At 52.2% G+C, this 11278-nt stretch overlaps 1 protein-coding gene across 1 annotated transcript; it reads right to left on the bottom strand.

The window, feature by feature from the left end:
* Positions 1-2868: 2868 nt before the first annotated feature.
* LOC136537436 (uncharacterized) lies at positions 2869-3696 on the bottom strand. The gene has a single exon (XM_066529411.1). It carries the CDS (start codon positions 3694-3696, stop codon positions 2869-2871), a length of 828 nt encoding a protein of 275 aa, XP_066385508.1.
* Between the last annotated feature and the right edge of the window lie 7582 nt (positions 3697-11278).

Genomic DNA, 11278 nt, shown 5'->3' with positions numbered 1-11278 from the left:
GTGCTCTAAAAATTTTAGATTTTTGTGGAGCTGCTGTACAGTAAAATTTATGAAGCAGTGTTTGTGGAGGCCCTAAAGCAATTAACGATGTTTAGTGGAGGTCAAACTGGGCCCGGGCTGCAGCCCGGAGAGAGCCCAAAATGTGTGCATACCCTCCTGTAGTTTCTTCACGGCAGACCGTTGAAAATATGGCCTCGAAGGCCCAGCCCTACCTGTATAGTCACAGACGCTCGGCCCACTCCCTCTCGAGTCCGGAGCGGCGGAGTCCCAACCTTGTCAAGGTTGTCATCAATCTCAACCAGCATATAAAACAGATCACACGGCAACGCAGATGAATCCGCGCCCAATGCGGCGACCCGCGAGCACTCGTGATCACGAGAGCTTTCCTATACCTTCTCGGATTCGAACCCGTCTCATCTCGCATGTACAAATATTCCGAAGCATCGTCCAGCACGCGGGTTTCTTCGTCTGTACAACGCGTTAGCTATGGCGGAATCGAGTTTGGAAGCGCAGGTGCGGAGGCCGCCGGCGTCCGCCGAGCAACGCTTCCTGGCCGGCGACATTGCGGGCGCCAGACGACACGCGCAGTACGCGCTCAACCTCGCGCCGGGCCTTCACGGCGCCGAGCAGGCCCTCGTGGCCTACGACGTGCACGCCGCCGCGCCCGACGGGTACGCCGTGCTGGGCCTGGGCCTGCCCCACCCGCGGCCCTCTGGCGACCAATCCGTCGTCACCCACGACGACATCAAGCGGCAGCACCGGAGGCTGTGCCTTCTGGTGCACCCCGACAAGAACCCCTCCGCGGCCGCCGATGGCGCGTTCAAGATCGTGCAGGCCGCCTATGACGACGCGATGCGTGTGGCGGAAGCCGCCGCGCGCACGGCGTGGGAGGAAGAAGCTGCAGTGTCCCGCTTCTGGCAGACGGTGGCCGATGATGTAATTATAACGCCGGCTCCGCCGGCACCCAAGCAGCCCCCAATAGCTCGGCCGCCACCGCGCTGGGCTGCTCCCGCAACTGGACCTGGACCGCCAAGACAGCCGCCTTCACAACCACCGAGTTGGGCGCAGGGTGTGCAAACTCCTCAGCGAGCTCCTGCACCAAGCAATCTCGGCGCGTCGCAACCGACAATGCCAGGGAAGCCATACTGTCCTTATTATCCTTTCTGCGTGTGCTGCAGATTATATGCTAGTACAGCACCAATGTCTTTTTTTCTCTAGTACGCAAAAACTTTGCGTATCATTATATTAGGTAGAAGAGTTTAGACAAACATACAACACGCTTGTATCGAGCGTCGAAGGAGGTCAATCTAACGCAGCCATAACTGGACCATCCTAGCAAGAGACTTCTAGATTCGATATTACATTAAAAGAAACAACCAATACCGACACAACTGTGCGACCTAAGAGGTGAACTTGCGTCCTCGCGGCTGCCTGGACCGAACAGCCGGGAAGAGCTCGTCCAACGCTTCGGATTCGGACGCAATCAGGTCGGCACCGAAGAGCTTGTCATAGGCCGCCAGCTCCGACGCGGATGGCGTTGATGGACCCTTGGTGAATCCCATACGCTGCATGATCAGCACCTCACCTCGCTTTGAAGCAGGTACTCGAGAGAGGGGCTGAGCCGCCAACCGCCTGCTCCGCCACGGCATCACGGGCTTAGCAGGAGGCTGCTTTGGAGGCTCACGAATTTGTGGAGAGTCCCACTTATGCGTCACTTCATTGATGAAGCTATCGAGACGGCGTTTGGCGGAGTCATCGTTGTCCTCGGTCGGGTGGGTATCCACCGGTGGTGAACTGGGAGGGCCAGCGTCCACCGTGAGGTTCGGTGAGTCCACGGCCCAGTGAATGGGACGCGGAGGTGGTGTTCGCAACACATAGGAGCCCACAGCCGCTGGGTCCTCATCCTCCAGCTAGGGGCTGTCACTGCCTGGGCCTCATCTTGTAGTTGGGGGGCCACCGGAAGTGACAACTGGCGCTCAAGAGAAGGCCACGCGACGATCCGACTGCTGGCGAGCGAGGCTGCGAATTCCTCCAGCATCGGGTCCTCCGTGATGTCGCGACCATGCGTGGCGTCCGGGTACAACATTAGCGTCAACGGGTCAGGCTGGACATTGCCCGTCTCGCTAGACCGCTCGCCGTGCCCATGCTGAGCTTCAGCAGCAACCGAGGTGAAGGTCGGGGCTGTCTATGCGGCCCCTCTGCCAACCGCCTGTGACGCCTCCGTCTTCGGCGTTGCCTCCGCCTTCAGCGCCGGCGACCACCGGTGGCAGGAACAGCATTGGCTGACTTGACCCTACGAGCCACCATGGTCTGCTGGCCCAGCGGAGCAGGCAGGGTGCTGCGGCTGGCGACCCATGGCTCTTGCATCGCCCGAGCTCCGAGAGCCCAAGCGCCTTGGCTACTTGCAGTCGCACGCAATGTGTCGAAATACCCTGCACCGCAAACATCGTTGGCGAAGCCCGCAGGATGCCACCCGATGCGCGGAGGAGAGGCAATTGAGGCATTTACCGAGAAGATCTGCCGGGATGCGCCTCGGTGGTCGATGACTCGCCGGCTGGCCTCCGCTTGCTGGCCCTCATGGTTCAGCCGAGGCGGCCACTGGTTGCGTCTCCTGCCAATGGAGGATCTCCCGCCACCCATCGGCGTTGGGGGCAGAGACCCGTCCGAGGCGCTGGCGTGCCGGGATGCGGTCCTCCACTGGCCGAGCCGGCATGTCGTACAACAGCTACGGGCGTGGCCGACTGCGTTTCCCCGCCTTCGCCCAGCATCCTAGCGACCCGCCGCCGCACCGCCATGGCCCAACGTCAGAGGTTGAGTGCGCAACAGGGACATCATAGGCAGCGTCGACGTCCTCGGCGGCTGCGGCTCCTAATGAACCGCGTCCAGGTAGGGGGTCATGGAGGTGGTCTGCACCTCTTCCGCATAGGAGTCGTCGAGGAGGTCGTCGTCCGCCCAACGACGGGCCTTGGAGCGTCCCGCCGCGCTACTCCAAGGATGGGAGGGGGCAGCTTGGGGGGATAGGGTAGATGATGGGCTCAGGGCGGGGGCGGATGGGTGAATGAGGAAGGCATCGAGGTCGGAGGCAGCGGAGGACAACGACGCTCCCGCGGAGCCACGCTCGGAGGCCGCCACCGGGCAGAGCGCCGCTGCCCCAGCCCTCGTGGCATGGGGCCCTACGCCCACCGGCTGGGCGAGCGCAGCAGCAGGCCCGATCGCCGCCTGGCTGTGTGGGGCTGCCTCTGCCGTAGCCAGGCTACGAGCTGGTGTCGTGGGTGGCGGTGGCTGCGCATCTAGCGCGCCAACGCCGGCAACCGCGGTGCCCGGTTCAAGTGATGGCGGTAGCGACGAGCTCGGACCGGGGCCGCCCATGGCAACCAGCTGCTCGGGACCGACTCCTGTCGACACCTTCTCCTCCGGCGACGTCATGGGCCGTGGCGGTGGCAGTGGCTGCTGCCGTGCGGCGGCCTCTCCATCGCTGCCGGCCATGGATCCCGGCCGCCCAGGGCCCATCTGCATGGGAATCGGCCGCCTCCTCGGTCTGCAGCGGCGGTAGCGCCCCATCACTAGCTTCCGTGAGCTGGGAGGCCGCGGTGGTGGCGGCGGCGATGCTAGGCCCCAGCTGCGGAGGAGGGGGAGCGGGCGGGGGGAAGGAGGGGAGGAAGGGGTGGAGACGGCCTTCGTGGCCGTGGCCACCATGGCCGGGAGGGCTCGTGCTGGCACTGTCGAGGTGGGGAGCTAGCGTGGCGTGGAAATGGTGGCTCTCGGTGGTGGGGGAGGCAGGCGCCGGTGGTGACGCCGGGAAGGCCGCCGGCGCCGGGTGCGGCGGTGAGAGTGGCGGCGCCGCCAGCTAGGGTTGGGGTTGTGGTCAGGCCATCGCCGAAAGGTCCGTACAGCACCAATGTCAGGGAAGCCATACTTTCCTCTCTACCCTTTCTGTGTGTGCTGCAGATTATAAGCAGATACAGCATGCACGAGGACGTTTCCTCCATTGCATGAGTTACCAAAGGAGCTCACAAAGCACAACAAAGCGAGCTTTTGTTTTTTTCTTCTTCAAAGATGAGCTCTGGCTCATCGGCAACAACGGTGACGACGATTGTCTAGTTTGTAAGCAGCACTTATTTTTTTAATAGTCACAGAAGTAGTGACTTAGTGAATTTAAGGGGGAATATATAGATTATCTAGAATAAAAGTACACGGCCGCCTCTTCAAATTTGTGTTGGTATGTTACGTCGATCCTGTACTCATAAACCACATCATTTTAATCCTTCACATCCGTTCGGCTATCAGTGGTCATCCAAACAGGTCTAGACCCACATATCAGCTCCATCCCTTCTCATTCACCTCTCTCAAGGTCATGGCCGGCTGCTTGCGCATTGCCCTTAATGTTGCTGCCCTCTCCACGTCGTATCGCTGCCCGCATCTTTGCCTACTTCTTCATGTCGCTCGGCCACCACTGCTACCGTTGCTACCTGACTGTCACCGCTTCTCATGCCGCATGACCGTCGCCACGCCTCAGCCCATGCCTTGCATCCGGTGTCGTTTTTGCCGTTGTTGCTGCACACCTATGTGCATGCACAACCCGACCGCCACCATGCCTCTGCTAACGCCTCCGTCCCACCGCCTGATCACCGTTGCAACACATGTCATGCCCTACGTCGCCCGACCGCCACCGTGCTTCGGCCCGTGCCCCCCACCAACCGGTGCTGCCCCAAGGAAGATGATAGTGGCACCAAGGAAGAAGATAGTGGTTTTGCAAAGTAACTTTCAAAGGATAGCCTTTCATCTGTTTCATGTGTCTAAGCCATTTTGCATATAACACTTTTTAATCTTTTACTCAAGAAAGAAATCCAGTCCTCTGCATCGGCGTGCACGCACGAGCCAGACCTGTTTGGATGACCATTAAGATTTGAACAAAGATTAAAGACCAAAATGATCCAATTTCTAAGTATGGGAACCGGCAATGACACACCCATACAAGTTTGAGAACCAGTCATGCACTTTACTAATTATCACAATAGCATGCAGGTAATTAAATATAAATTTAGATTTACTTTATATCATAATTCTTAATGGTACATGTGGGTAACTTAAATAGAGATGCATGTGTTACTTTATGTTGTTTTACACAGTACACATGCGGGTATATTAGAAAATAGAATAGATCCAATGGCTATTATTGGTGATGATTATTGCCAACTGAATTAATGGCCAATTGTTCTTAACAATAGGATAAATTGTCATTTCAGCTTGCACAATGACACTCAAGATATTGAATTTGGTATATCAAAAGAATTATTTATGTAATTGTCATGGTCCTAGGTGGGACTCCCAACGACGGGCCAAAGGGGGCAGGCGAGGCCTAGGACTGAGCCCTAGACGGCCACAGGGCCGCTCGGCGCTCGGCCTGAGGGGCGCCGCGGCCAGAGGGGCAGCACCGCCGCCGCTTCAAGATCTTCCGACATTCGAGGCAATCCTGAACAAAATAGGGAAGTCGGAAAAAGTTGGCGAAGAAATAAAAGATTTGCTTAGAATAAAATTGATTAGAATTTATTAGGAAATAAATAAGTATACTTTGTAATGAAAGCAGTCTAAATCTATAAGAACTCTTCCTTAGTTTCTTGGAGGTTAAGTTTATATTGCTTAGGGGCTAAGTCTCCTATGACTATAGATAGAGGGGCGATGTAACCTTTCAATCTTAAGCAAAGAAGTGGGCTTCGGCTCCTTATCTCCTCATCTCCCTTCTAAGCTTCGCTCTTCTCCCCTGCCTCTCTCCCTAGCACTACATGCTGCATCCCTGCGCCCACATTGTCGCCACCCCCTGCCCTAACGCTGTAGCCACCAATGCCTCCGCAGTCGGCACGAGTAGCGCCGATGCCCAAGCACGCCACCGCCCTTGCCCTAGGCTGCCCCCAACCGGCCAACCCTGAGCAGGACCATCACAGTAATGTTATTATTTTCTAAAATATAAAGTGCTTAAATTTCAAATACAAGTATTGATATGGCATAATGTTTTTAGTCAAAATGAAAAAAATAAATTTATAATCATTGAATATTAATATAACTTAAAGAGAATTGTTAGTGGCATTGATATATATGTAGTTTGAAAACATTATGCAGGTAGAAAGAGTAGCAGCAAGGGAGGTCCGGTAGGCATGGGGGCTTGTCATGAGGACATCACTCCTTCAGATGCACCCGTTGATCCTCCAACCATTATGCAAGGTCCAATGACCCAAGTTCGAATGCGGCAATTAAATTTAGAGGTGAGCTCATTCTTAAGCGATCTCTTTCATAGTTTTGAGAATAGATTACTACCTAATGATGTTGTCTTGCTTAGGAACAGTGGGGAGGCTCATGAGGTACTTGGAGAAAGGTGCGGAGGTGGAGAAGACCAGCAAGGACGTCCCACACCAGCTTGAGGCCTAGCCTAACTCGACGAATCATCGAAAGAAGTCAGCGTTCAGAATTTGTCAGGCTGCTATGTCACCGTCTTTGGTCCATTGGGCCGTGTATCTTCTTTGAGCCCATTAAGGGGGCACGTCCAAGGGGAGCGATGACCCTTAGACCTTATAATCAGTCGGCGCCACTGTTGTTAGGTTTTTGGGTTTTGCTTAGAAGAATATGTCCTTGATAGTCGCCATCTATCGATTTGTGAAACCCCACATTCGTGATTTTAATCATATATCTATAGTTTGTCCCATATTTTTTTAGTTGTGTACTTTTGAGTTCTTACTTGTGTTCTTTGTTTCGCAGGTAGAGATTAGCCTTCTTGGCAAGGTCAACCGGATAGGTGACACGGTTGGTAACTATAGGAGTTGTGGTGCTAAGATTGTGGGGTTCGGGTCTTTTGATCTAAAGTTGGATCGGTGTGTCGTGCTATCGACGAAATCTGGTCGGCAGTCTACCGAGGGGTATGCCCATGACAATAGATGAATTGGTGGAGGTGCGCGTGAAGAAACCAGATGGTAACACAGAATGCAAGAGACAATGATTAGACAGGTTCGGGCCATCGGCTTGACGTAATATCCTACATCATGTGTCCTTGTGGGTTGTATTGTGTGTGTTCAGATGAAAACGAGGGGGGTCCATACCTGCCTTATATAGCTTGGGGGTAGGATTATAGATCGGTTATTTCCATTCTTATCAGTTTACAAGATAGAAAGTTACAGATCATACAATATCTATCATATCCGAGCAGATTTCGTAGATCACCGAGGATCTTCACGTTGCCTTGTGAAGTACGTCGTCCTGCGACATACTTCGCATGGCGTTGTCTTGCGAGCTGGGCCTAGACCAGTGGCGGACCCATGCATAGTCTTGTGGGCTGGGCCTCCCCTAGCGGCTTGGCCCACGTGGAGCCTTGTGGGTACCGGGGGTCATACCCCCATAGCTAGTCCTCGAGCACCTTACATCCACTGAGCAACACCATCTTGCGTCTATCCGAGCTATCAAACTTGCAGCAACTTATCAGGATCAGTCTTTTGACCAGTTCAAATAGGGGCCGAGCTATTGAAGCAAGCGTCCAAGCAGTTCGAACAAGCGTCTGAGCTGTTGAAGTGGGTGTCCAAGCAGCTGAGACATGCATCCGACCAGTTTAACTAGGCATCAAGCTCAGACTCACTCGAAATCGTGGTTTGCCATAAGGATGTAAGGAGCTCAAGTAAAAATTTTGAAGTCTTAGTCGGTGAAGTGTACACACTTAAGTGCCAATTGCGATGGTCCTGATGACGTGGTCATTAGGGCAAAGCATAGGCGAAGACTTGATGAAGTCAAAACATCATGAAGAAGAAAAAGTACATGTACCGCAAGGTGCAATGTACACAATGTAGTCCCCGAGCCTGTTGGAAGATGATGAAGGAATCTTATAGCAGGGTCAAAGAAAAATATGCAGGCCCCATCATTGCTGAAAGATCGAGTAATCAGGGAACCAATACATTCACCACAAGGTGAAGTGTACACACTTAGTCCCCGAGCCTGGTGGAAGATGATGGAGAAATCTTGTAGCAGGATGAAGGAAAAATATCTTAGCATAGATGCATAATGAATTCCATTGACCCAGCGCTAAGTCTGGAGATTTGTTTCGTTGTTCTGCATTCAACGCGATTTAACGTCGTGGCCCACCTTGTTCATTTGGTGGCCCATCAGTGTGCGGCGGTTTCAGGAGGGAATGCGGTGGGTCAGGCACGATTTCCCAAAATCCTTAGAAGGCAAAGGGTCGGGGTCAAACCGTTATAAAGTGCCACAGCCCCGGCGCACATTCTCCACCTTGCTCTCGCCTCTTCGTCTTCTTCCTTGCGTCCGCACCACATCACTCGGCAACTGCTCCGCCATCTTAGCAACCGCAAGCTCGTAATCTTCCACCATTCCTCAGATAGGCGAGATGGCGCCCAAGAGAAGCCACAATAGCTCGAGCAGGGCACCACGCGAGCTCAACCGCGCCAAGGAATGGGTGAGCTCCATCGACAATGAGGTGGCGCTTAGCCAGTTGGTGGTGGATGGCGTGCTGCCGGATAGGGTGACGGTGGGATGATGTCCTGCCCACGGTGAGAGCTTTCCTACCCCCTGCGGCGATGAATTGGTCGTGTTTGAAGATTATTTCTATCATGGATTTGGCGTTCCGATCCATCCGTTCCTCCATGGATTGATTGAGTATTACACCATCAGTCTTTGCAATCTAGGCCCAAACTCCATCCTTCATGTTTTTGTCTTCATCCATTTCTACGAAGCCTATCTTGGCATTCTCTCACATTTTGATCTCTTCCGCCACTTTTTCTATTTGAAATCTCGTGGGGGTCTGGATCTAGGGTTGTGGGTAGCGCATACTTGTAGCTGTGGGATGGGATGGTTGGGTAGTACATCGCTACCCTATTGAACACAAATGTGAAGTATTGGGCACAGCGATGGTTCTACATGCCACGGGGGGAACATTATGTGGCATGCGGCATTGAACAAATTCCCGTGAGTAACGCCATGTGGTCAGAGAGACCTAGTGCTAGTGGAATGGAGCAGGTGAGGGAGCTCATGGCGTTGATTGACCGAAGGAGAGTAGATGGGGTCATAGTGGCGATGAACTTTACTTTTTGGCGATGTCAGCCTAGCAAGGAGAGGGCACACCATGCATATGAAGTCTGAAGTGTGAGGGCTTAGAGTCCAAGTTTGGATGGGGACCTGGACCCCTCGACAGGAGTGAAATGGGTTGGTCTCGTTTGTGCCTGGGGTACAAATAGGGCGTGTGTTTTAGGGTACCCAGCTAGGATACATTGATTCATGAATCACCATTTCTATGAGACAGTACGACTTGGCTATGGTCTAGCACCGTAGTAAGAACTAGAATATGAAAGATGATAAAATGGTTCTGATTGCTTACCACCTGCTTGAAAGTAGCATATGTGCTTATATAGAATGGTTAGTTAATGAACTAATGATGACTGCTAATAAAATTGAATATAAGGATGCACGTTTAGTAATGTTTCCTGCAGATACAATAACCCACAAGCCAAATAGCCGTTCGTATCCTTGGAGTCTTTTATTTTCTTCCTGTCGGGTAAGTCTTGCAGAGTACAACCGAGTACTCAGGGTTTTAATCCCCCTGTTGCAGGTGACAGGTGGATGCTAGAGCTGACTCTTGTGTGTGGAAACCTCCTGGTGGGCTCAGAGAGGATTCCTTTCACGCTATGATCGTAGTGTTTATTTATAACCCTCACTAAAAGTTTTTAGAAGAAAAGTTTTATGGCCTGCCATCATAACCGGTTTATAAATGTTCACTATGTTAAGGATTCACCAGTAATCTTCATTTCCGCTATAACATTGATCATATGTTGTTCTCCACTGCAAAATAAAAATGTAAATCCTAAAATGTATAAACTCTTTTACATTTAAAACTATCTTAATTTCGCTATTGCATTCAACTTGTTTAAGTACTATAATGTTGTAATAAAGTAATATAAGAAATGGTTAAGAATATTGTAAGCTTTATTCTCTCATTTATGATCCTGATCGAAAAATGTGGATTTTTTAGTTCTCCCTTTGGGTGTGTTCGACGGAACAGCGTGGTTTAGTGCACTCTATTGGGTACTTAGGGTCTAATGGAAGACAAGTACTCTATAGAGGGCATTAGATCAGGCGGTTCTGCCACAGGTGGTATCAGAGCATAAATGAGAAAATAAAGCTTCAAAACCCTTTCCTAAATTAAAATGTGATAACTTATTTTTGCAAAATGTTGGGATGTTCGCATACGAAGTATATAAGTAGCCCTATTGCTATGGTTAAGTATTCAGAAAAGGTTTAACTAGGCTTTCTCTGATGGACTAATTCTTGCACAGTGTACGATCCTTAAGTCAGACGCGCTAGTACTGCCTTAGTCGTCGTGCCAGTATTGCTGGCAGGTGCGCCTATTCATAGGCGCCACGCGTTTCGCAAAGTGTGCAAACTGACCAGTCCTTGTTCGTGAGTTACTGCTATACTGTGGCTTCGTGCATCGTGTTCGCCTATGGTTCACGCCTGTTGTGGCTCATGTTTTCCGTACTGCCTTTCTACGCTCTTGTCGAACCTCTGCCAGCAGCCATACTAGTCCTTTATGGCCTCGCACACCGCTCGTCTCATGTGCGTAAAAATCCTGCTGCTTTCCTTTCATTGGTCTCCACGCAAGACTCGATGGTGGACTGTGCCAGGACCAATGACCGCTCTACCATTACAAAAAGGCCCAGCCTAGCCACTTGGTACCACCACTCGGTGCATCCCAGCTCCCTAGCCTTTTCTCTTGAGCAACCTTCTCGCTCGATCCTTCCTTGTAACCACCACCCACCAAGAATGGCAGGAACCTGGGTTAGTAGCTACTGCCTGAACACTGAGGGTTTTCCCAAAATTCTGTATGCCACCCTACAAAAACTCGGAGTCAAGGATCGCACCGAGTATGAGGGTCGTGAGTATGAGAAACATGGCACTGAGCGATGTGAGGTCACCGTCTACATTGGGAAGAGTGAAGAGTTCCCCGACATCACTGAAGCCTAGAATGTGACCGCAACCGGGTTTTGCTTCGTCGACACCTAACAAGTTGTGGCCCGCAAAGCCTTGCGGCATCTTTGCCAGATCTATGAAGAGCCCATTGCTCGTACCCCCATGAGGTTCTTTCCACCTTTGGAAAAGAATCAATGGGTATGGAAGGCTCGCATGGAGGCTTTGCAAGGGCAGGATGCGCAAGAAGACAGCCCAACCGTGGTACACCTGGCCATGTACTTGATTGCTATGGATGAGTAGTATGATCGGTAGGCCTCAGAGCTGA

The sequence above is a fragment of the Miscanthus floridulus genome, chromosome 2, assembly GCF_019320115.1.
Source record: "Miscanthus floridulus cultivar M001 chromosome 2, ASM1932011v1, whole genome shotgun sequence".
NCBI lineage: Eukaryota > Viridiplantae > Streptophyta > Magnoliopsida > Poales > Poaceae > Miscanthus > Miscanthus floridulus.
Note: the sequence above shows the minus strand (reverse complement) of the source record. Positions and strands in the feature narration are given on the sequence as shown.